Source organism: Rattus norvegicus, chromosome 1, assembly GCF_021556685.1.
Source record: "Rattus norvegicus strain SHRSP/BbbUtx chromosome 1, alternate assembly SHRSP_T2T, whole genome shotgun sequence".
In the NCBI taxonomy this organism is placed as follows: Eukaryota; Metazoa; Chordata; class Mammalia; order Rodentia; family Muridae; genus Rattus; species Rattus norvegicus.
In genome coordinates, this window is record NC_141534.1 from 22,327,345 (window position 1) to 22,353,949 (window position 26,605).

Below are 26,605 nucleotides of genomic sequence, written 5' to 3' on the forward strand. Positions count from 1 at the left end.
ACAAAGGCTCTGTTTTAATTTAACTTCTTCGTCCAGATAAATGGAGACAAAATTATAACCGTTCAGCTTTTGTTTGGGAAGTGCTCGATTTGTAGCTTTTAAATTTAATTTACTCATCTTCATATTGGTATCCACATAACAAATTATCTGTAATAACCTCCAGGTAAGGTCCGAATGGTTTCTTTGGGACAAGATTTGAGCTGATTGCTTCTGCCTTCTCTGGAAACACATGCTCTGCCCTAGGAAGCTTGTGTGAGTTCAAGCCTGGAAAACCTATAGCTGCCTCTTGATTCCAGAACTTGATAATCCAGGGAATTTTTGGACACAGCCTCCCCTCATTTCCAGCCATGGTCTACCTGCAGTATACATGGAGAGTTGGTGTGTGGGACCATAGAGAGTACACGCTTATCATCTGCCCTGGATCTTATCTTTGTGGGTGCTTCATTTTTCCTTGTGTTTTTTGCCAGATCCGTAGAATGCAAAAGGAAACTGCACCCCCCCCCCCAGAATGGACAGTAAAATGAGTCAAGATGTAAATGCTTCAACTCTGCTATCAAAACCACCAACTAAGTCGAAAGGTTGCTATAAAATGTTTACAAAGAACACCCTGTCTAGTCCATCAAGATATTAAAAGCACAAAGGAGGGGACACATGGGGTGACATGATGGGGTGCATTCTTTTCCAGCGCTGGATCCTAAAGAGTTATTACTACATCATTTTAACCAAAGTAGAAACCACAAAGCACCTAACCCGTCTCCCTTCTTCTGTCCTGTTGTCTTGTACCTGGTTCGTTTTGCCTTCACTATCACGTACGTCTGCATGATGATGGGCTCAATTAAAAAACAGTTATTAAAATTGAAACATCTCATTTTAGAGTAAAGGTCCTCCTCTCGTGGTTTTACACAATACATTTGAACACCAAATAAAATGTTATTTTTCTGGGTAATGACAGCCCACAGCTAGCCTTGTTTTGCAAAGTAATTCTCCCTGCTGTTGCAAGTTGTAAAAACCCATTTCCTGGGAAGATAGAAATTAGGGAGAGTGGCAAAGACCATCAGGCAGTGAGAGGGTCTGTAGAGAGGCTCCAAGGTGAGCATAGAGGATGAAGCTAGAAGCATCCATTCATTTGTAAATGTGCAACCGTGTGGTTTTTACATCTTTGCTAAACACACACACACACACACACACACCCTTAGGACATTTCCTGTTTAGTGTATAAAAGATAAAGAGGAAAAATCTACTTAAATTGAAAAACAATATGATACCAATATTTGGGAAGCTGGAGATGTAAGACAATGGGTACAGCACTTACCTACCTGGGCCAGCCTCAGGGTTTGATCCTAGCATTGCAAGATACCCAACAGGTACACATGAAAACACACAAACACACACACACACACACACACACACACACACACACACACACATACAGAGGCATGCATATACACACACATACACACAGCAAAACCCAACAATCAAAATATTTAAACAAATCAAACAAATTTAAACAAATTACTCTTCTAGGGGTTGAACACGGGTCCTCAAGCCTGGTGGCAAGGGCTTGTCCCCACCGAGTCCTCTCACTGTCCCCTATCTCAGTGTTCTTTAGAGTCATATTTTATGTGTTGTTCTGATGTCTATTACTATCTTATTAATCCCGTGTACTTTTGTGTAATGACGTCATAGTCTTCCATTTGCAAGGCTTGAACTTCCAGAAAGTTCTGCCTATAGACTAAGAAAGGGATATTGGATTGTGAACACTCATTTATGACCACTGTGTGGTATTGAGTAGTCTCTTGATCTTAGTCTCTGTTTTCTCCTCTACAGAGCTGCCATTCCATGTCCTGTTGCCAACCAGACTTATGTGCTTAAAGCATGCGTGTGAATACGCTTAGTAACTGCTGCCTCAGGCCCACAAGTGTGCTGTGATTATTGTTTTATGATCACTAGAATATGCCTTCTGCTCCCCTGGTCACAGCGTGGCTTGGAGAAGAACAGAAGAAAACATGTCTACATGTGATCAACCATAAGGTACTTTGTTCAGACTTTCTGATCCTTGTGTCACTTGGAACGTAAGTTAGATTGTGTTTGTGATTTCTTTGACTATCTGCATGATATCGTGTTTTCATGAAGTGCTTTTTAATCCTGTTTTTAAGAACATTCTCAGAAGTCTGCACATGGTTCTGTCTATCTTACATCAGTCTTTTTCATTTTTAAAAGTTTTAACTGTCAGAAGGATCTTCCTGCTAAGACAAATCGCACCCTCTCTGATTTCCATCAACCATCCTCACGGTTTCTGCTGATGTCCCGGAGAACGCAGACTCCTTTCCAGCATCTCCTGTAATGTAGCCTTGGCACGATGCCTCCATGCTTGTGTCCTGATGCCACTCCCTGAGCTCTTCTTCCTTTTCTCCTGCTGCTCCCTCAGACGCACTCAACTCAGCCAACGAGCCATGCGGGGACTACGACATCTGAATGTAGCACCACTTCTCCTTTTCAAAACAAGGCCTGAGGTGCTCTTGGATTTCAGTGGACAATCGCAGTAAATTCCTGACCCCCTCTTTCCCCATTTTACCCATCTACAGTCTTTTCTTGTTACCCTAGCCCAGTGGTTCTCACTCTGTAAGTCACAATCCCCTTGGAGGTTGCCTATCAGATATTTACATTACAATCCACAAGAGTAGCCAAATTATGGTTATGATGTAGCAACAAAATAAATTGATGGTTGGGCCTTACCATGACATGAGGAACTGGACTAAAGCATTAGGAATGGTGAGAGGCACTGCAGGCTTAGCCAAATGGTCTTTGCTTCTATCCCATGTTGGCTTCTTTTTGTACTACTATAGAATGATCTCTGTGGCCCAGTCTACTCCTGACCCCACCTCTTCACACAGTGTCTGGTGTACTTTACTCTGTCCTAGCCAAAGGCACTCTCTTGCTCAAATCTGCAGGATCAGGCCATGTGCACACACACACACACACACACACACACACACACACACACACACTGTTCCCTTTTCTCCCTGCATACAGTGCCTTTGACTTCCTATTGCTGGCTCCTCAACCTTCAGGTCCCTGATCAAATATCACCTTCCATGCAAGGTTCTGACTCTTCTGCTGGCCAGTTACTCTCTCCCTTTCCTTCTTCTCACCATTTTAACATATCTAGTACTATTTCAAATTGAATGTCCATCCATTTGTCTCTTATACTCCCTGCAAACTCTAGAATATAACCCTAAGAAGAAAAGAACAATTTTTGTACTTAATCATGCTAGTTTCTATGATATGCAGCTACACACTTCATGATTTGCTCACCTGCACACAGAGGCACACAACCAGGGCCCAGCCCCTGCGAGCAGAGATAGGAGACCACACATTTGAAGTCAACCCAAGTCCTGCAGGAAGGCCCTATCTAAGTGGGAAAGCCTGCTCGCAAGGTTCACTCTGGCTGTTCCATAGGGACTTAAACAGTTGGGGCTTTGCTAAGCTGATATAAAACTTTCTCTAACTTACCCGAAGGCTCAGACTACCTCTGCACTACAGTCGATGTCCTGAATGCTTGCTCTTTATCATCGAGCCAGCAAATCGGGCATGCATTAGGCAGACGGCAATTCAGGGAGCGTGATCTACAGAGCTTTCCTAAGAGACCTCACTTCACAGACATCATCTCGACTGCTTGTGCATTCTGTGTGGCAACCCAGAGAGGCCTCTGCTAGTGTGGCTGCTCTAAATTTTGCTTTTCCTTTGTATCATTTCCTTGTAAAACTTATCCAGGAGTTCAGCTAATGGCTGACTCCCTTAGGTCCTCCTAGCAACCACCAATCACAAGGCTGCTTTGGAGAAATTGGGACACGGCAACCAAGCTTACTTGGTCCTTTGACTTCCAAGCAATCCAAGAGGGTGGCACATAATATAAGCCCAAATATAATAGCTGTCTCAGCGTGAAGACAGGAGTCACGCTTGGAAGCCCATAAGCCAACACCACTCACGTGACTGGTCTGTAGATCTCCTTCACGCCAATGAACTGTAGCTGATCCATGATGTCTGGGATGCTGGTGCACCGGGTCAGGTTAATTCTTGGATAATAAAGAAGGTACGAGAGGCACATTTCATTCCTGGTGCTCAGTCCACCCTGAGAAATGGAGACGTTTTACTCCGCAAAGCTCGCAGGCACAGAACACAAAGGCAACCAAAAATTATTAAAGAAACAGTGAACTGTGATATTTCCTCAGGAGAGAGAAATCATTAGTCGCGTGCTGAAAGATGATAGAGACGTTAGATTTAGCAAAGGCCGTAAAAGTCAAGTATCTGAAGGCAAGTATGATCGAAACGGAGGGAAGACTTCAGAAATGGCAGTGGAAAGAGAAAACTCAGACAGGTAGGGCGTTAAGTGCTGAAAATGCAAAATGGAGCGAGCTGTCCACAGGAGCGGAATACCCATGGAACATCCACGGCACGGGGAAGTCCACGGAAGGTCCATGGGACGCCTATGGAAATCATTCAATAGCACATTTGCTAGGACCTAGGGAAGAATTAATGAACTTAAAAATTGATTGACAGAAGTAATTGAAATGATAGAGAGGAAAAGAAACTTCTAAGAAGACATGTTTCTTTTCCTTATCATGGGCAGTTGTCAATCATGCCACCATACTTAAATCAAAAGCCCCACGCTGCCTCGCTTATCTGAAAGCCCCGTTGTGAATCCTCAACCAAATGTGGATTGTAGGTTCTTTGTCCTTGTATTCTTCACAATTGTGAGCAGGTCTTTTTAATTTACTGTTGTCTGCAGACTTGATCGTAGCTACCTTTGATCTAGGTAAGGCAGTTCCCTCCTAGTCCTGGCTATGGCTCTTTTTTTAGCCCCCCTGTGATAGACTTAAGTTTTAGGAAGTATTTCTCTGCTTCTTTTGGAGAAATCATATCCTCTTCCTTCAACCTCTTAACATGGAATGGCAGGAAATATTTTCTGCTTTAATTCAGTTTTATGTTCTTTATGTAAATCCAAACCAGTGATAATAGTACATTTCTACATCAAACGGGATGCAATCTGTTAATATTTTGCCAAGGTATCCACTGGCCTGGCCTTAGTGTGCAGCTTTAGATCAATAATTGTATTCTCTTCATCAAACACGCTGCTGGGAGATGACTTCTACTTGTGTTCCTAGAAGAGAATGAGCAACGCACAGAATATCTATTTCTTGAAAGCTTGGCAGAAGTCCCCAATAAATCTGTGGGGACCACATCTCTTACGGGTCAGAAGCTCTGAGTTCATGTGCTGCATTCTTCCTTTGAAGTCCAGATTTATCTAAGTAAACATCCAAGTAGACCCAAGTGATATAGCAATGAGTTAATGCCTTGTCTATTTGATGGGGACAGTGTTAAAGATAAAGAAGGGTAGCTTCCCCAAAGCACCAATAAATCACACAGTGGTTATTACCGCAGTGCCATTTGGGTTTCAAAGTCTGATAAAACACTAACAGAGCTCTCAGTTCACCTTAGGATGCTTCATGCATCAGAGTTTTGCTTTAAGGTAGGAATGGACTTTTGCTTTGTATTTTCTTTTACAATCAAAGGTTCTTTCTTCCTGTCTCTAAATGAACTCTATGGCTAACATTTTCTTACCCAAGTCATTGCAGCTCGGTCCTTGGTGTTATAGCGGCATTCAGTGATCAGGTTATCACCCTGGAACAAAAGCAGGAACCTTCAGGTTATGGTTTTAGACCACTTTGCTTATCTAATTCATCCTTGGGCCAACTATGTATATTCACAGTGCAAGGGAGAATAGCAAGCCTCTCAATTCAGAAGACTTAGATCTGCTTAACTCGTTTGTTAATTCACTCAGAAAGCAAGCAAACAAGAGGACTCTCCAAGTTCGGACCAGTCTCTGCTGTACTCTAGATGAACATCTAGATAAGAAACTAAAAAAATCTGGATACAATTTGTGTGCCTGAGCACAGTGAGTAAAACAGCACTTACTATACACAGCTGTGATGAGGACATTTGATGCCATAATTAGTATTTAGGCTTTAGTGGAGATAATTATTCAGTGAACTACTAGTCACAATCTTACTGTGCTAACTTAGACATCCATTATCATCCTTAAAGTTCTTTAGTTACAATCTTACTTCCTTAGACATTAATAGTGATTTATTGTTTTAGTGCTTTCCAACTTTTTGAGCATTACAACACACATAAAAATGATGGGTTTTTTATATAGCTTTCTACCATGTAGATAAGATATTTCTGCTGTTGTCATTTCACTTTTGAGAACACACTTAAAGGGCCAGTGAGAAGATGGTTCAGTGCATTGAAGCTCTTGCTATCAAGTGTGACAACTCCAGTTTGATTCCCCAGGGGCAAAAGAAGCATTTTCTAAGTACATGGGCCATAGACAGGCATCTCTGGCACCAGCCCCTGGGTTTTCCTCATTGCACCGGAAGTTTAGTTTCTCAGTTGCACAGCATAGGCATATGCTGCTATGACAGGAAGGGATGGGCTAAAACAGCCAATCAGGAGACCAACACAAGAGGAGAAAGGAGAGTGTAGAGGGAATCGCAACAAAGTATTCCTTTTCAAAATATCTTATGCCTGTGGAGGTGTACAGGTTATAAAAGGAACCATGAGTCTGAGCTATGAGTAACATATGATCATTAAAAAACACATAGGTCCCTATTCTCTCCATTCGTTACTTCTATTTTTCCATGCTCCTCCAACAGCTTGTCTTCTTCCTGACAGTTCACGCCTTCTAAAACTACTGCAAGTCTAGTTCACCTAGAGATGACTTGTGTGTCATGGCCGTCTAACAAACTATGTGGTGATCTAACTTTTAATAGTCTGTTTAAGGGTAGGAAATTGTATGGCTACTGAGGGTGATGAGCATAGAAGGGAGACAGAAAAAATGAAAACTTTCGCTACTGTAAGACATACATTCTTTTCTTCCAACCTAACCCCAAGTATTGGTACAAGTTGGCTCACCATGCAAAGAGTACTGCGCACACACACACACACACACACACACATGCATATGCATGTGCTGGTGGTGACTGACCCTTTTTTGTCCCCCAACATGTAGGTCATAAGGATTCAAAACTATGTCCAGTTTCTACAAGGCCGGTGAGGATTTGAACTTCTGCCCTCATGTTTGCAGAGTAAGCACTCTTACACACTGAGCCATTTCTCCAGCTCTGTTCTTCTACTGGAAGGATTACCCTAGGTTCATTGTTCACTCAAAGGAAACTAATAAAATGTGTCCCCTCTTCAAGATGACATATCATAAAGGTTGATTTTTTTCCATTATCATAATTGCAACCTAAAGGCTCAGGAGCCAGTGATCTGAATCTGAGCTGTTCAGTTGTTTAGTTTCTTTCTTTCTTTAATCAAGAATTTGCATTGCCCCCAAGGAATGGTAAGAAAAGCAAGTTTCTAGTTTGGGAAGCAGATCAAACACATTCCAGACTCTGGTGTAAGCAACACCCACAGTGGGTGGCTTTAAGATTTTGAGTGAGCAATTCTCTTGGCTAGCAGGAGCCCTACTGCATCTTGGGAGCTAACCCTCATGACAGTCCCTGGAGAAGAACACATATGCGTACCGGTAAGATCGTCTGTTCTTCCCTCAGATACTGAAACTCCTGGAAATTGAAGTCATAATCGTCATCGTAAGCCAGCAACTGCATTTCCTCTCCCTTGCGGAAATGACGCAGCCTGATGCCTTTGCCTGACAGGTGAGCATGGAGGAGAACCGCGAACACGTGGATTCCACTTGGTTTCTCAGTTCCCAGGGCCTGCAGGACAGAAGGAAGGCCGATTAGCTCCTGGAGGGCATGCTCAGACAATTCAGGCATGCTTGAGGTACAACGGTCAAAAAGATGAAGCGATTTAAGTAAAGCCCTGAGGTGCCAAACACCTTGAATTTGGATTGTTGACTTTTCCGTGATCAGCATTCCTGGGGAAGGAAAGGAAAGGTAGCAAGCCACACTGACTTAGTTTTGTCTTCCCTTCCTCTGAGAGATGAGAAGTCAGACAATGGTCCCAGCAAAAAGATTACAGCAGCAGGTCAATAACTGCAGAATGCGAACTCTCCAGAGAAGAACCTGTTCCCACATTCCCGATAAAAGAAAGCATCCTTCCGGGTGGAATTAAGTGATTTGCCCTGGTTCCGAAGCCGGTATGTGTTGTCATGGTAATTTGAATCAGGGTCTAAATGACTCAACAGAACATGTTCTTCCCACTTTGCCGTTGTACGGTCACAGAATCCCATATTTCATAAATAATACGACCCATATTGAAACGCTTTGATCCAAGAGAAAAATCTGTTAATGGGAGTAGTTGTGAAAAGCCTACGGTTTACAGCTTTCCTTGTGCACGGCGTATTTCACATTTCTCCTTATTAAAAGAAATAAGTATAAAGCAGTTGGAAGACAGAAAACAAAAGTGAGTATAAAAGTATAGGAATAACAGGTAGAACAGAGAAAGGGAGAAAGGAGAAAGAAACCATACAAGTGAAGAAAACTCATAAAATGCCCAAAGGAAGTAGGAAAAAAAGTGGCCATGGGGGGAAGAAATCACCTCACAGGTCATTCTGCCCCCCATAATTCTTCTCTTCCATCCTTTGATATGCTAAACGGGCAGCCAAAGGTCCTGCCCAAATGACATCAGTGGTTTTCCAAGAAGCCATCGTTGAAGACATCATAAACATGCGAGGAAACTTTCACAACACTGTGTCTGAGGGCATGAGTTATCTGGAGATGTCAGATTGTGGACTGGGACACAGCTTACCTCCTCTAGGCACTCCCGAGTGCAGTGACCCTCAGAACGGAACTCGGGCATCCCTGGAGGGATTGTGTGGAAGAGGCTCACCCAGAGGCCAGCCTCAATCACTCCTGCATCGTATCTCCTTGTATCCGTCGTATGGAAGAACCTCAATCCAGAACTGTCTATTAAGCCTGTAACAAGAGCACACAAGGAAGAGAGGATTTGAATACTTCTAAAAGGTTTGCACATTCATTTGAAATGGATCATTCATTTCTGTTAAAAAAATCTCATGAGGAAAAGGAATACAAGCAGAAATGAATGGAAGACAAAAATTACCTTTGTGAACAGAAATTAGAACACAAATCACCATACTGTTTTTAACCACCATAGACCCATACAGCATGCTATGGGGATATGCTTGAGTGATCTATCGGACATAATTCACTGTTACCTAACACAATGACACAACCACCACCACCACCACCACCACTACCACCACCACCACCAATAACAACAACAACAACAAAATTAAAGTCATTCATTATGAGATTGAGTAACCTAGAAGTTTTACTTTATATTGTTTTGGGGTGACTTCAAATCTTACATATAAACCATTCAGCTACTGATACAGAAAGCTACTAAAGGTTAACTCTGTAAGTTTATTAGCATGCTCTTATTCATTAACAAACTCATCAGACAGTTATTGAGAGTTGATATGTGGTGGGCATTATGGGGTTAAAAGACAAATAACATATTCTTTGCTATGACATGTTACTAAAGGGAGGGAGACTATGTGACCCAGATACTATAAACCTGTAATTAATTTTAATTAATTGAAACCTTTCCCACAGGTACCTAGACGTAGATCTATGAAGAATCTGTTTTTATGAGGAAAGTTTTGTAGACTACCACCATATCCTCCTGGCTTAATTAGGTCAACAATTAAATACACTCACACTGTCAGGTACATCCCTTTTGTCTCAACTGGCAGAAACATGTAATTTTATTTTAATTATTTCTCTTTCCTACTGGACTATAACTTTTGTTTCATTTGGTTTTGTTTTGATTCAGGGTCTTACTATGTAGACCAAGATGGTCTCAAACTGGCAATCCTTTACTTTTGGACCCAAGTGTTGGGATTACAGATATTTACCATTATACAGAGCTTTGACTATAGCTTGCACAAATGAGAAAGTATCTTTTTCATTCATATTAATCTTCAACACAGAATAATCATGCAGTGATGTTTAATGTTTACTGAATAATCATGCAGTAAAATAAAATTGCTTTTATTGGTGATTTCACATCTAACCTACTGATTCTTTTTCTTTGCTTTGGAAAATGGTATGAGTACATTCGGAACTTAAATTCATATCCTCACATCCACCTCTTAACAGACAGTTTTCATCATATCTCTTGAGTACCATTGTGGATAGCCTATCAGACAACGAGTTGCCGGTAGCTTTTAGTGTGACAGATGGTAGCTCTGTCACAAGTTTTTTCACAGACACACACACACACACACACACACACACACACACACACACACACAAATGTTTAAGGCTGGAGAGGTGGCTCAGTTTAGAAAGTGCTTGATCTGCAAGCATGAGGGCCCGGATTACCAGTACTGAGGAAGCAAAGACAGAAAGGTCCCTGGGGCCTCTTGATAAGTCATTCTGGCAAAATCAATGTGATGCAGATTAGTGAAAGATACCACCCATGTCTTAGTTACTTCTCTATTGCTGTGAAGAGACAAGGTGCCCAGGAGAACTTACTAAAGAAAGAGTTCACTGGAGGGCCTGTTACAGTTTCAGAGGGTTGGTCAATGACTCTCAAGGTGGGGAGCGTGGTGACAAGCAGGCCTGGCACTAGAGAACAGTAGCTGAGAGTTTAGATCTTGAGGCAACAACCATGAAAGAACTAAGTAGGAAGGACTGGTGTGGGCTTCTGAAATGTCAAATGTCTAGTGACACACCTTCTCCAACAAGACAACTCCCAATCCTTCCCAATTTCACCAACGAGGGACCAAGTTGACCAAATATGAACTTATGTGAGCCATTCTCACTCAAACTCCCCCATCCTGTCTTAAAAAATGAAGTGGAAGGCAGTGGAAGAAGGTACCCAACATAGAACTAATGTCATGTCAGCATACATACATACATACATAAATACATACGTGCATCCATTCTGTTCAAGTGTGCACATGTGTGTGCACACGCACGCACACACACACACAGAGACAGAGAGAGAGAGAGAGAGAGAGAGAGAGAGAGAGAGAGAGAGAATCTTTTAAGCATCACATATATTTGGAACTAATTTATATGACAAAGGAACTGCCTATTTCCTACTTCCTGGTATCAAATATGAGAATGTATTCTTAGGATTTTGTGACCATGGATGCCCATTTGTACAGATGCTGCTGGTTCACGACTATGGCACCAGCTAATTCTGAATAGCAGCCTGTTTTGCCATTAAAAGCATCCTACTTTGGACATAAAAGTTAACACTTTCCAACGTGAAATTTTCTACTTCACTTCAACTCTGTTACAGACGACAGTTATAATGACATTTTAAAACCAGTAGGTAAAACAAAGAAAGGACTTACCTTTCTTTCGTGCTGGATTATCATAATGGACTTCTAAAAGCACATAACGAGGATCTGGTGGCATGCCGAGGGATAATCCAACATGAGGTGGATAGGTAAAGCCCTGAATATGGGGAAAAACCTTCATGAGACAGCGACTTGTGGAAATCCCTAAGAGTTCTGGTGCCCAAGCCCAACCACTCCTTCAAGACCCCTCAGCTTTTGGAACACTGTCACTCACTAAGCACTGATAATTTAAGGGAAGAAGGCGTTCCTATAAAAGCAGAGATATAAATAAACCTCTATATATTTTTGTGTATGGGCAGTGTGTTTTGACTAGAGCGATACACGCGGGACAAGCACAATCAAATGATTGTCTGTGGGTCGGTCACCGTTGTTAGCCTCACCTCTCCACCAATGCCCCAGGCGAAAATCACAGTTTCACAGGTGAGGAAGGCGTCGGGCATATTTGGGTGGTAGCACTCGTGGCCAAAGTCCAGGACACTGTCGTTAAAGTTGCTGCTGCATTGATACAGCAGGATGTGATGGACCAGGCTCTCGTGGCCTCTCTCTATTATTGGCTCCACCTACACAAACACAGATAGCAGGGAGAGGGTCATGAGTGAGACAGTCTTCCCCTATCCTGCAGTGGGCACAGAAACAGCAGCAATGGTGTGTGTGTGTGTGTGTGTGTGTGTGTGTGTGTGTATACATATACATATATAAATATATATTTATATTTATATAATAGCACATCCCTCTCTGCTATATATAAGGTAATGAGATCCAAATGTAAGTTGCCCTGAAGTTGGCGATGATGGTGAAGATGACGGTGGAGAGATGATAACAACAAAGACGAGACAACTATTTACTCCAAGAGTCACAGAACTTCACCAATCTTCTCTTTGCATGTGTAACTCATGCCTGCTTCCCTCATTCATTCTGCAGTGCCCCATGCTCTGCTCCAGGCCTTCACATTACATTGTTATTACTCCTCTTGTTTTCTCTTCACATAGAATAATCATGTCAAGGCTACCGGCCCAGACTCTCTGTCTTCCTCTTTTCCATGTCAAAATATTAACCTTACCCTACTGGAGATCATATCTTAGTCATTTTTATATGTGTGTGTTGGGCATGAAATGGGCTCAATAATGGGTATTTTTATTTTAATAAAGGTCACATCCAGATGAAGTGGGAGTCTGGGCTGTGGTGCGAGCCTCAGTTAGAGGGGTTCTTAAGGTGCTGCTGCAGTCCCCACATCCTCAGAGCTCAGGATGCTTCTGCTTTAACTTTCCCTCCTCACAGGCAGTCACTGCATTCAGAAACCCTTGCTTGCTCTCTACTTCAGACTGCAGATTCAGATGAAGCATCTTCAGCCATTTTCTCCTAGGACATTGCATCCATCTCTTACTTCTGTGGGTTTTCTCTTGAGTAGGAAAATCCAAGCACAGGGATGTAGTAGGTAGAGGTCTGAAGTAGGCAGCTAAGAGATTCGGCTTTAGAAATTAAGTTCTATATTATCCACTTGCATATTTCAGACCCCCGTTTATGGAAAGAAGGGAGCACAGGCTTTGTTTGTGCTTATCTTTAAAAGGTCACAAGCCTGAAGGTTGAGACTGTTTTTCATTTGCTTGAAAATGGCAGTGATGGTTCCAATGTGATTATAAAATTAGCCCTGATTACACAGAGCTCTAATTCAGACCTTTCTATCAAAATTTTGTTTCCGTATCTAGTTTGAGCTGTCCTGTGATGTTATAAATGTATTTGGGGGCTTCCGTTCACCCAAAAAAGACAAAACAAAACAAAGATCTCAACAGGCGGATGTTCAAAGCCATGTGAGGCTTTTGTTATATGCCCTGGAAGAGTTCTAAGTTTGCACCAAATTCTGCAAAACAGAACCCAGAAAGGAGCCACAGAATAAGGAAAGAGGCAGATGTTACCAAGACAGCTTCTTCAAGACATAGTGAGAGGGAGCTAAGAGTCTGAGGTGCTGGGTGATGGTTGAGTTTAGGGAGTTCAAATACTACCTAACAGATTAAGAGCAATTTTTGTTGTCTTGCGAAACATTGGAATGAATATTTCAGGCCGCCAGATTACCATGCATTCTTGGAATAATAATATCTATCCTTCATCCAGCAACTCTCATGTCTCAACTTCAACGTCATTCTTCATTTCTATATCTGGTCTACATACTTAATATTAATGGCAAAGCTATAAGTTAAGTGTTACTGTCTCTATCACATAAAGAGAGATTCGCAGAGATTAGGCAATAGGTGACAGATATTTATAGAGAGGGGGACAGAGAGGAGAAACCGGGCTGTTCTGGGGACAGAGAGGAGAGGAGAAACTGGCCTGTTCTGACTCTGACACCTCTTCTGATGGGAATGTGCTATAGCAGGAAGGTGTGTTGGAAAGCCACCAATGCTATAAGCCACTACCAGCAGGAGGGAGATGAAAGGCTGCAGTAGACTTAGCTGGAGACAGCTGGTGCAAGAGAAACAACGGCAGGCATCACAGGTTAATGCCAGGAGGGTCTTTGGGAAACCACAAGCACACCAAGCTGCCACTGGGGAAGCTGTATCAGGCTGGAAGTCCTGTGCTGGGGATTACTGATCTCCTCACTACCCAAGTCCCTTGGTCTGTTGCTGTGTTCTTTCCTTAAAGAGAACAGAAGATAGTGTGTCTCCAGTGAACCTGCCAGAGCTTCATGGAGAATTTGATTATAACTCCATGTGTGGATTGCAAATTGAGGCTAAAACCTAAAAGGAAAAACACAAAATGAATTTTTGAGGAGGAAACTACTTGCAAAGGAGACTTGACACAGACCTGGGTACTGACTGGAAAAGGAAACGAAGGGTAGTTTGGAAGAAGCAGTGACCTTTGAAACATAAAAGAAGCGAGGGAGAGGAGAAAAGAGAAGGCAGTGGTCTAGCCCTGCCCCCACCTTTAGCTGGGTTAGAATGTCTTTGTGGTTTCAAGATGTCTTGCTCCCACCTATCTATTACAGTGTCTTGGAGAGCTGGTGTATCACCTGTTCTGAATTTTGTACCATAATTTAACAATTTTCAGATCTCTACTTTTATATGGGGGTCATGACTGCCCCTGCAATTGTTTGGAACACAGAAAACACAGGCTACACATGTCCCTTGTGATTAAGACTACCTTTATCTCAGAGTAAATCTTTTGTGTGTTTAGCTTGACTTTAGCATAGTAGTAAAGAGGAGAGAAGGAGCTTTCTTGTCCTATCCGACCGCAGGGCACCAGTGACTGGAATTCTTTGGAACGGTTTCTGTTTTCTTGTCCTTCCAAGTTCTCTGCCTAAGATGTGGTTCTTTGCCTGTTGGAACACGAGTGGAGGAATGGAAGGAAGCTCTCCAAAACTCAACGTGCACTTCAATAAATTAAAATGTAAGACAAAGGGAGAGGTGACGGGAGGAATCTGGGATAAGCTGGAACTTCTGTAAGGTTCTATCACTTGTCTTCCCACTGTTCCTGTTCCTGGTGCCTGGGTTCATGACGCCTCCACTCCCTATCCCCCAGGCCCAGGAGCGAGTCTATGGGAAAGTTCATAAACCCTGGCAAAGGGCACCCAGAGGTTGGCGGGCTCTTCAAGGGGAGCTGCCTCTGAGGTCTCAGGCAGGACTAGCACTCAGGCAGGCCTCTGTTGTGATTCCGCTGACATGCTCATGAGAAGATGGTAGGAGAAAAGTCTGCCCTCGGCCCTCCCCACCCTGGCCTTACCCTCGTCTCTGAAGTGGATGACATGAACCTAACAATACGTTCAACTGAACTGGGTGTGGAATGGACTCTTCATCCCATAAATGTTCCAATCTGAGAACAAGTCGGGGATGAGAACAAAGCAAGTCTTCATGTGGTTTCTAAAAGCCAACGAGAATGAGCTTGACATGTAAAGGAGGTGACAATAGGAGACTGAACTAGGGTAGAAATGGAGAAAAAGAATGAAAAAAAAAGAAGTAGGAAGAAAGCAGATTTGGGGCAAGCATTCCTGCAGTCTAGAATTCCCATGAGAATCACCGTCCTATACATACCGCAATTGTCGAGCTTGGGGATGGGTACCCAACCCATCAAGCTGTCCTTGGGTTTCTTAAGCTCTAAAAAGTGTTCCACTGCCCTTGAAGGGCCACAGCAGGAGGTCAGCAGATGTCACAAGTGACTTGTTTCTGCCCTGGTACAGTGGGTTCCACAAAGACAGCCCAGAGAAGACCTAGACCCAGGGAAGCTTTACTATCTAAGGTTTCTGCACCAGTCCCTTCTTGCCATTCTCAGTTAGTCAACCTTGTCTCCTCAGTTTTAATACACTTCTTTTCCTCCCAAGCTGGTTCACTTTCTTCCCCCACCCCTACCCCCATTCTGTCTATCAAACACAAACACAGATCACCTGTTCATCCATGTTTCCTGAACACACACCACCCGAAGTTGCCGTTTTTCTTATCTTAGAAACATTGCCACCTAAAGTCATTCTTCTTTACTGTTTTAACTGGATCTGGGAAAGTTATTATCAGTCATTTCAGTAAATTCCCTGTTAGGAGCCGTGTGTGTGTGTGTGTGTGTGTGTGTGTGTGTGTGTGTGTGTGTGTGTGTGTAAGAGAGGGAGAGAGACAGACAGACAGACAGACAGACAGACAGACAGACAGACAGAGACAGAGACCTGACCAGTAAAGCTGAGCTAGGTACAGCAGTTGAGCATTTTTCTCCAACAGTCACAACCTTCTTTCCTTTACCAGATGTCCAGTGCCCTCATAGTCCATTAACATGACGTCTCAGGCATGAAAGCCCCATTTCTTCTTACACACACGTTCATTCTTACCACTGTCATCGAACCCATTCATTTGCCCAGCCCATCCATCAGCCTCCTTCATCAAACCATCTTACTCATGTTTGAGAACCATTCAGTTTCTTTGGATGCCTCCTCTGATTCTGGCTCATGTGTGTCTTGTCTCTCTGTGTTTTCCTCAGTACTGTGCATAGCCGGATGCCAAAGTCTGGGTTTCAAATTCGAAGTCTGCCATTTATAAGTTTTGTGACCTGATGCCACTTTCTTTACCTTGGTCAAAGTCAGTTGTCTTAGTAATGAGTGGAAATCCAAATCAAATTTCAGTCTACTATAAAAACCAAAGGGTGAGCTCATCCAGTCCCTAACTTACCGTAAACACTGGTGAAGTTATACTAAGACCAACTTAGTGGATATTTCCATTTTTCATTGAATGCAATTATTTTGCCTGTGTTTCCCCCAAATTTGAAAAGCAATTCATTGTTTTTCTCATGCTGCCAATTTATTGCATGGTGCAAAGGTTTTCAGAACCTTTAGAGAGAGAGAGAGAGAGCACAAGATCGAGCATGTGTGTGCATGCCTGTGTGCATGTGTGTTTGTGTGTTTAGTGCATGCATGTGTAAGAAAGTTAGCAAAATGCACCATAGAGACAAATTTCTGCACATACATGTACACACGTCTCCACTAATAGGTATGTATGCTCAACACATAGAGAGACACACATACACAAGGCCACACTACATACTCTCTGACATGGCAGTGCTGGTGTCCGTTTAAATATGCATTGTTTTTGAAAGATAGATTTTTGTTTTGTACATTTCAAATTCTGGGAATTTGTAGAGGATCAAGTGTGTCTATGCTATAGACAAAATGGTTTAGAAAATATTTAAACAGGTTTATTTTTAACCAATGTATGGTCTGCAGTGCAGCCTTATGTCAAGAGATGAATATCTCTAGATTTATGACAGATATACTCAGGATGGACAGACAGACATAAATGAACTTGCTATAAGGGGCATGAGCCTTGCAGAAACAGGGAGCCTTTGACATAACTACATACCACGGCGGGACAGAGAAGACACGCTATGGAATGGGGTGCTCTCGTGTCTCGACTTTATTATGTGTCCTGCTCCCCAATCCCAGAGAAGAGAACTAAATGCAACAAAAGAAAGAATTGGAAGCAACAGTGTGTGTGTGTGTGTGTGTGTGTGTGTGTATGTGTGTGTGTGTATGTGTGTGTGTATGTGTATGTGTGTGTGTATGTATGTATGTGTGTGTGTATGTGTATGTGTGTGTGTATGTGTGTGTATGTGTGTATGTGTATGTGTGTGTGTGTATGTGTATGTGTGTGTGTGTGTATGTATGTGTGTGTGTGTGTTTGTGTGTGTGTGTAAATTTTCAGAAAAATACAACTCGGACATTAGAATTCAAGAGCATTTTGCTATTCCCTTTAGCAACTCTATATGGTTGGTTTGTTTTGCTGCGAAGAAAATATTAATTCACAGTACAGACTTAGAATTCTGATTTTTATCACTAAATGGCCTAGGAGAAGTTACCTACCATTATGGCCTCCTTGTCCCATTATGTAAGGTGATCATGAGGACCTGTGGCCTCAAAAGCACCTCACATCAGAGAGTACCAACCCAATACTCATGCTCACGTTTCTCTCCATAACCTTTTATTTCTTTGAAAATTTAAACTATATTTATTATGGGCCATCATAGTTAATTAGCAGGAGTTTGCACAAACCTTCAAAGTATTTACTTCTATCAAGAGACTTTCTGTATGCTGATGTGCAGTTAGATCCAAACAGGTTCTGACGTGCTCTGACCCAGGAGAAACATTACAGGAAATAATGTGCATTGCATTTCCCACGGACTTAGGAGAAAAGACTTAAAATGTTTTCAGCATAAAGACAGGAACGATGTTTGAGAAGGAAGGCATATATGTATTGATTTAAACATTATTCAAATGTGTATATACATATGCGTCATTATGGCGTGTTCCTGTGTGCACCCTTTCTGTGTCTTTATATATCAGGCAAACTTTCTAATTTAAATTTTATGGCTGTTTATTTTCCAAATACTGAGTTAATACAGCACAATTGATCTCCTCCTATAATTTGCTTTTAAATTTTTATTTAAAATACTAACTATGCTATTTTGTCAAACAATGCATATATTCCATTTGAAAACTCATTTATGCCTCCCTGAGGCATTCATCTCTTAAATTAACCAGTATGGTTTAATTACTTAAAGATGCTGTAAAACTTTCACAGCCCAAATGTGTGGAGTCCTTGACTGCTTCATCCCCTCGTGGGATGCCAGCAAGTGTATCACAGTCTCTCCTGGATTCTGTATCGAATATTCCCACTCTCTGAGTTGTAGTTCATTCCTGTCTCCTTGGAAGATCTGCCTGCTGGGCTTATCTTGTTTGTCTTTTGTTATGTGTTTCATTTTATTAATATTTTTTAAATGTATGATTTCAGGGTCTTAATGCCAACATGACAGGACAGAACTTAATTACCAACAGATGGCTCTCAGAATAAAATGTCACAGCCCCAAAGTAGAAATGGAAAGAATTTTCATTTAATCCAATATGACTTACAAAGAAAAACAAGTTGAATCTCAGATACTTCATGTTCTCTTACCCCTCTTGTAAGAAAATAAAAACTTTTTCGTCATCAATCTTTGATTGCCTGTATTAAACATAACTTATCATAACAAATTTGGTAATTTTAAATAAAGCATACTGTTTTAGTAACTATTCATCAGAATTTAAAGGTTTATTTGCTAGAGGAATTCAGTAAGTGAACTGATTTTTCTTTTTCTTTCTTTCTTTTTTTTTTAACTTCTCATTTTGTTTTTACTTCTGAGAGCAAGGAAATAAGACAATGGTAGTTTTTACTTCTTCAGACATCATCTGAAAGATGAGATCTAATTGCACACAAGACAAATTAGCAACATTGCTTCCTGCAAAAGTCTGTTCTGGACTCCATCCAAAAGCCCAGAATTCATTACTCTCTCAAAGGCCTGCAAAGTATATTCTCTTTTATCAGTAACCAAGGCGGGAGATACGATGCTGATTTTCTCTGAGATTCCAAATAAACTGGCTTTAGACCTGACAACCACCCGGCTTAGGCAACAATCGTCTGCCTCCCTGATTTAGGATTTCAGCTGTGCAACAGAACTCATCAGCCCTGCCTTCCAGTTAAACCCAGCCTCCTCAGACACAGGTCACTCTTTTAAAGTTCATTTGCCCTAGAGAGAAAACAGATGTGTCGAGCATTGTTACAATTCACCAGATCTTTCTCCACTTAGTCTCGATTCGAGTCACTGATTCTACGGAGTTTTATGGAGCTCTTGGGACCTGATGATCAAAGATGGCCTAATCCAGCAGTCCAGGGACTTAAAGTTAAGACACTGATGTTAGAGGCAAAGGGCGACCACCATTATTCCTCTGCTGTGCACACACACTGCTCCATGTATATCGCCATATTTAGTCTTATGTCATCTTTTTGCAGCATTGAGACTGGTTTACTATTCTTGCTTTATACACAGAGAAACTGAGGACCAGTTAAGTAGCATTCAGACGGCTTCTGAGTACCGAGCCTGATTCACACTCAGTTTAATGTCTTCTGTCTCCTTTTTGAAGACAGCACTGGTGACAGCTACTCTGGCCTGTGCAGACTGCAAGGGAATTGCAAACCGAGGACCGGGGTCAGGAAGGGAATTCGAATGAGACCCCGAATTATGTTTGAATTATGGCATTGTTTCAAAAGTCATCTTATCTTATGGAGTATTTATTGGCAGCAAAGAGAAATATTTTTCATTAGAAAGACATCGTTGTCCTTGTCATTGACTTGGGACCCACCATTCCTACAACTGAGACGTACAGTCCAGGGTCAATGAGTAGAGCCTGCTGCACGTGCGTGAGATTTGGGATGTGCAGCGTGCAGGTCAAAGCTAAGCGCGGTGCCGTGTGTCTCCAACTCCAGCTCTGGGACTGTGAGGCAAAGAAGATCCCAGCTGGCCAGCCTGTCTTCCCTAAACATGATAAGCTCCGGGTTCCATGAACCGGCTGTCTGGCTCAAAGCAGAAGGTGGAGAGCCACTGAGGAAACTGCATGATACAGCTGTCTGGCCTCTACACTTACACACATGTTTACCTGCCTGAGTTTGCACACACACACGCACACACACACACACACACAGTGTTGGTATCAGGAATTGCCTTTAGAGCGGCACTATTTGGCCACTGTTGCCATGGCAACGGCCACACATTTCCAAAGACCTTTTGGCTCAGTTCTCAACTCCACGTGGGAGTAGTTACGTCACATTCCAAATAAAAGGCATTACCGTCTGCCCTCACTCTCTCTTCTCTTCGCTCTTTCTCCTTTCTCTTCTTCCTCCCGCCCCTTCCCCTTGTCTCATTCCCCCATTAAGTCTCACCATGTGGAACCGTGTTGGGGTAGGTTTGACGTCCTCTTTCCCCACGGGTGCAGCCGATGTCTGATGTTATTTACAACACACGGGAAAAGGAAACACGATGTTTTGTGTTTTACAAAAGATAAACTGGTAGGTTGTCGTGGCTGTGTGTTTTTCTCAGTCTCTATGTGTTTAAGTAGGAGGTAACATTTTTTTTAAAGTCTCCATTCGTAGGACAATTATGTAAAACCTGTGAGGATGACATCAGTCATATCAGGAGGTGGTGGATTGAACACTGCAGTTACTGTCTGTGAGTGAGGTAACTAACTTCTACTCTAGTAAGTTTGTCTGTCTTCATAAATGGACCCATACTGCATTTACCTTCTCAAAAAGGCTTCTGCTTCCTTCCACCTAGGCGACTAAGTCAGTCTTCTCCCACCGATGTCGACACTCCGAGACCTAGGCATGTAAGGGTCTGTGATTCACAAAGATGATACCCCAGACTCAGATATTATGCAATAGCAAAGAGTGTTTATTCTGCAGAGAGGCTGCATACAGGGGTCCACCATACATACATCGGGATGGAAGACAGAGAGGTGTGGACTTGTTTTGGACTTTTCCAGTTCTGGGAAACAGAAACTCAGGCCTAGTGTCCCAAACTGCCAGTTTGTAGCCTGTCCTGGAGTCAGCCTGGCTCTGACTGACTTAGTCCTCTCAGGCAAATGCCTTCTTAGTCTTTGTAGCCATTTGCTTGTGTATTAATTTAATTGAGAATAGAGAAATAGCATAGAGAAAATGTTTTAGCATTCTTTACCTAGGAGCTACCCCGTGAATTCAGGCTTTGTAACATGGGCCACCCATCTTAACCTTCCAGCAGAATCCAGCAAGTTCTGCATTCCCTCCAGGTGCTCCAGGAGGGTCTCAAGCAGAAATTTGAGACTTTTAGTCTCAAGAGACCTAATCTGGCTTTGTCTCATTGTTGTTATTGTTTTGTTTTTTTTTTTTTGTTGTTATTGGTTTGTTTTGTTATTTTTCCCTAAACATGCCACCTCCTTTTAAACAAATGTGATAGTTTGCTAAAATTTAAATATTCATAGGTTGCAAGCCATAAAAATTACACTGAAAAGGGATCTACTTACAAGTGAAGCATAAAACACAGGGGTGATTTATCCTATACTCAGGTATTTTCCGAGGCATGTAAAAGTCAAACTACATTTAACTTTGTAATTCACTCTCTTTAGGTGCTCAAAGAGAAGGTTTACAACCTTAGAACTGTGGTGGATGTCTTCTCTTGGCAGACGAAGAAGAGATCTGAAGAGCTGATAAACTGAATTGTAGTTCTGGTTCTAAGAAAGAACTTCCCATACTCTCTCAGCTTTGAAGCATCAGGTCCTTTTAGATGCTTATCTCGGAGCCAATGCCCAACAACAAATGAATTCACATGTCCTCTGCCACAGCTCTCAGGCCCTGTGTCCCCTTGCCCAGGCTGCTGTCCCAGCAGCAGTAGCCTTTCCTCTCACCCTATCCTGTCCTAATACCCACGACACAACTCCTAGCTCTAGTGAGCGGATTTCTAACTTTTACAGCAGACCATTCCGTTTCTCCAAACACAGTAGTTTTGAGTACAGAAATGATCCAGTGAGGGGAAGCACTTCTCTCCCAAGGATCCAAGTCTGATATTCAGTGCTCAAGAAAAACCCTGGTTGCGGTAGGGCATGCCCATAATCCGAGCACTGGGAAGGCAGGCAGGAGATTCCCAGGCTTGCTGATTTGTGCAAATCAGTGAGCTCCAGGTTCAGTGAGAGACGCTGTCTCAAAAGTCAGATGGAGAAACAATGGACATCCCTTGTTGAAGTTTCACTTCTACATTTATAAGCTTGTACACATGTGCTCACATACACATGTACTCACATACAAATGTACTCATATATATATGTACTCACATACACTTGTGCTAACACATACATGTACACATGTACTCATACACACATGTACACATGACTCACATATACATGTACTCATATACACATGTACTCACACACATGTACTCATATACAGATGTACTCACATACACTTGTACTAGCACATACACACATGTACTCATACACACATGTATACATGTACTCACACACATGTACACATGTAGCTCACATATACATGTGCTTTGTTTCTGCTCAAAAAGACAAAACAAAACAAACAAAAAACCCAATTCATTTCAGGGACTGGGGATATGTCTTGGTGGGTAAATATGCTTTTCCTGCGAGCACGAGGGCCAGAATTTGATCCACTACCCATGTAAAAAGCCAGACATGGCTGAGTGTGCCTGTAACCCCAGTGTAAGCAGCAGAGAGTTAGAGGGAAGACATCCAATGTCCTGCTTTGCCTTCTGTTGGTATCAGGAATTGCCTTTGGTCACCGCTGCCATGGCAATGGCCATACATTCCAGAAGACCTTTTGGCTCAATTCACACCTCCACCTGGGACCCTTTACATCACATTCCAAATAAAAGGTAGACTCCCTCTGCCCTTGCCCTCTTCTCTTGCCCCTTCCCTTTATCTTGTTCCCCCATTAAATCTCACTACGTGGAACCCAGTTGGTGTTGGTTTGATCTTTCCAGGCCTTTCACAAGCTCTTCAGACTTCCGCAGTCCCATCTTTACCTCCAGGCTTTGATCATGCACTTAGAGACTTCTAAAGCCCAAAGCTGACAAAACAGTCTGGACCCCTCAACACTTGGACGTCTAACAGAAGGCAACAAGGTATTCTGAACCTCCCTTACAAGCATCTATGTTTTTCAGCCACCAGTTGGCAATGACCAACATACCTTGTGCTAAAAGGATGCTGGGAAGATAATCCCACATCCGTGGTAATGTGAGAGACATGATAAAAACTAACCTGGTAAGTATATTAAAATGCATAATGTCTATACCCTTGACCAGGGCGTCTTGCAATTCAACCATCAGTGGAATTATCAATACTTAAGGTTATGCTCATAACCTTATAAACGATGGACAAAAGCCACAAGTCACTTTGAGTGCTCATTAGTGAGAAATGACTGCAGAAATAAGGCTTATACAAAGCAGTTAGGAACTAAATGCTTATTATATTTGAACCTGCAAAAAAAAAAGGGATGGCAATTTGATAAAATGATTTCAAAGTGATTTTAAAAACAAGCCAACTTAAGCCAATAAAAACTTATATAATATTATAAGTATTTCTTTTAACATAAAATTATAAAGAATATAGATGTGTATCACCATCGGTCATCATCGTTAATCTCTTAAAAACATTTTGAAAAAATGTTTCCTACTTGTATTTGCTCAACAGTTAGGTAGACTTTGGGTTTGGTTAATTTTGGTGTGTAATTTTTTTTTTTATTTGCAAGGTTTTTACTAGTGAAATTAAAGCTTAAGCAGGAAAAATATTTGAGGAATTAAAGTAAAAACAAGTGTCATTACATTGGAAATGAAGCAACAGGAGTTGGTCTCCTGTTGGAAAACAGAGCATTGTGTTAAGGGACAGAGCTGAGGACATTCTCCTTCGCCCTCCCACTAGGAGGGATCAAGAATGCAGCTGTTGTGACTTCTTTCAAGACCTCCAGTGCAGAAAGCCAGGCTTGACAAGGGAATCTCCTAGGATTATTAACTCAGCTGAAGATGTAAATTATTCCATAATGTAACCTTAGCACTCCAATAAACAGAATGTGAAAATATGTGATCGCATCAACAAACTGTTGGAAATTTTTAATTGTTACATATGTGGAAAACATTACTCAGAGAGCTGCTGTTCCCTGTCTATTTGCAAAGAAGTTAGTTCTCTGACCTTGTGAATTTAGTGGCTGTAAATCTTGCAAACCTAACCTCAGTAGAAGAGAGCTTGCACAACACAGTGTTTTGGGTAGCAATCTCCTAACTGCTTAGAACACAGAAATCCAAAGCAAAGTTGGTCAACGGATTGAATACCAAGATATAAAGGAATTGATATACTCCAGAGAATCCAGTCAGCTATAAATAAATATTTCAACTTTCTACTCCGAAATATCCTGATACAAATCAACAAGATCAAAGTGAGTTGCTTCGAATTATTGGATAATTGCAGTCAAGTAGTTAGAGTTTTTTCAAAGGCTCTGAAAATTTCTTAATTGTAGATTATTAAAAGATGACCATACATATACATATACATGCTGGAGATTCTTTTCAGATTTCACATGTTAAAACGGGAATATAGACAAAATAGCAGCAATTTATGACTTAAATTTAAATTCTAGTTTAATTAGTAGGTTGATAGTGAAGTTATTTTTTTCACTAGACTTTTTTTTTTTTTAACATCCATGAAATGAAATCTTGACAAAATCAGACAGCTAGTTCAGACTGTCAGAGAAGAGAAAGGACAATAAGGTGGCACTGTTGCATCTCCTGGCCTCAAAGGCTCACTACATTTTCAAATAAGTTCCAGGATCACTTGTAAACAGGTATTGTATTTGTTTCATTTGTAAACAGGCATTGTATTTGTTTCGCCAATACAGAAACCAAGACTCCAAGAAGTTATTAAAGATCGAGGGTGGGTCAAGCATTTGAAAGACAAGGCCTTCAACCTCAGTTAACTAAATAAAATTAAATCATCCCACTCTTGTGGTTCACTGTGTTCACATTATCTATGTGTACAGCAGTCATGGAGGCCAGGGCATTAGAGGAACAGCCATCCTATCCCACCTCTAGCTCTATGGCTTTGGAGAAGACGTCTATCATTCTTCTGGCAAAGGCGTGACTGTTAAGCAAAGCAGTGTCTGAGATGCATCAAGCCATCTGTAAACACGCGTGTTATCTAAACCTTGACACTTTCAAAGCATTTGCACTTACATGTGGATATACACACTGATACCAAGATCACGGCAGTTAAAGGAAAAAGCTAAGCCTTTGCTCGTAGCTGTCATGGTCACGGTTGTGACGAGGAATTTGCACTGGGCTTCCCTCCAAAGGGACGAATTTTACCTTGAAGTCATGAAGTCACAGGTCAACTACTGTGGGTCATAGTAGAAGTGATTGTAGAGAAAATGGAAGGGACCGGGGATACGGCTCAGGGGTTAACATGCTCACCGTGAAAGCAAGATGACTCAAGTTCAGACCCCCAGAATCCAGGTAAAGGCAGGGTGTGCGTGAAGCTTCATTTTTAATTCCAGTCCAGGAAGGCAGGGTCAGGGCTTCCCTGAGGTAAATCAGCTAGAGAGATAACTGATGGGTGAGCTCGGAGCTTTGTGTCCTAACTCAAAGAATAAGGGGGGCAGAGTGAATCATGGGCAACTCTTGACATAGAGCACAGCACTTGCACACATGTGCGCCCACACACAGGAAAGCAGACATGCACATGTCTACGTGGACCAAAAAAAATTATACACACATGAAACCACAAAATTACATGAAGAGTTTAATATTCAAGAGAACCAAAGGTACTTTTAGGGAGGTGGCTTTAGGGTGTTAAATTGTCCTTTTCATTTTGACCCAGAATTTTGCTACATCACGGGCTGCCCTCAAAGCCATGATTCTCTAGCCTCCACCTCTGAAGTGCTGAGGTTATAAATGTGTAGTAGCATGCCTGCTTAAAGGAATATTTTTGCTTAAATATTGGGTGATAAGCAAATAAATAATCTTGACATCATTTTAGGTTTGTATGTTGCCTTAGTTCAGGTTTCTGCTGCTGTGAAAAACACTAGGACCAAAAAGCAAGTTGGGAAGGAAAGGGTTTATTTAGCATACACTTCCACATCACAGTCTATCACTGAAGGAAGTCAGGACAGGAGCTCAAATCGGGCTGGAACCTGAGGCAGGAGCTGATGCAGAGGCCCTGGAGGAATGCTGCTTATTGGCTTGGTCAGCCTGCTTTCTTATAGAACCCAGGACCACCAGCCCAGGGATGGCACCACCAACCCTTTGGCTGGGCCTTCCCCCACTGATCACTAATTGATAAAATGCCCTACAGCTGGATCTCAGGGGCATTTCTTTAACTGAGGCTCCTTCCTCTCTGGTGATTCTAGCTTGTGTCAAACAAACACACAA

General features: G+C 42.0%; 1 protein-coding gene across 1 annotated transcript in view; it reads right to left on the reverse strand.

Annotated features, from left to right (window-relative positions):
* Moxd1 (monooxygenase, DBH-like 1) overlaps positions 1-26,605 on the reverse strand; it is an 86,407-nt gene that overhangs the window by 14,204 nt on the left and 45,598 nt on the right. The window contains 6 exon segments of the mRNA NM_001427764.1: positions 3,990-4,132; positions 5,623-5,682; positions 7,590-7,781; positions 8,776-8,942; positions 11,357-11,459; positions 11,743-11,922. Coding sequence (NP_001414693.1) covers positions 3,990-4,132; positions 5,623-5,682; positions 7,590-7,781; positions 8,776-8,942; positions 11,357-11,459; positions 11,743-11,922 — 845 coding nt within the window.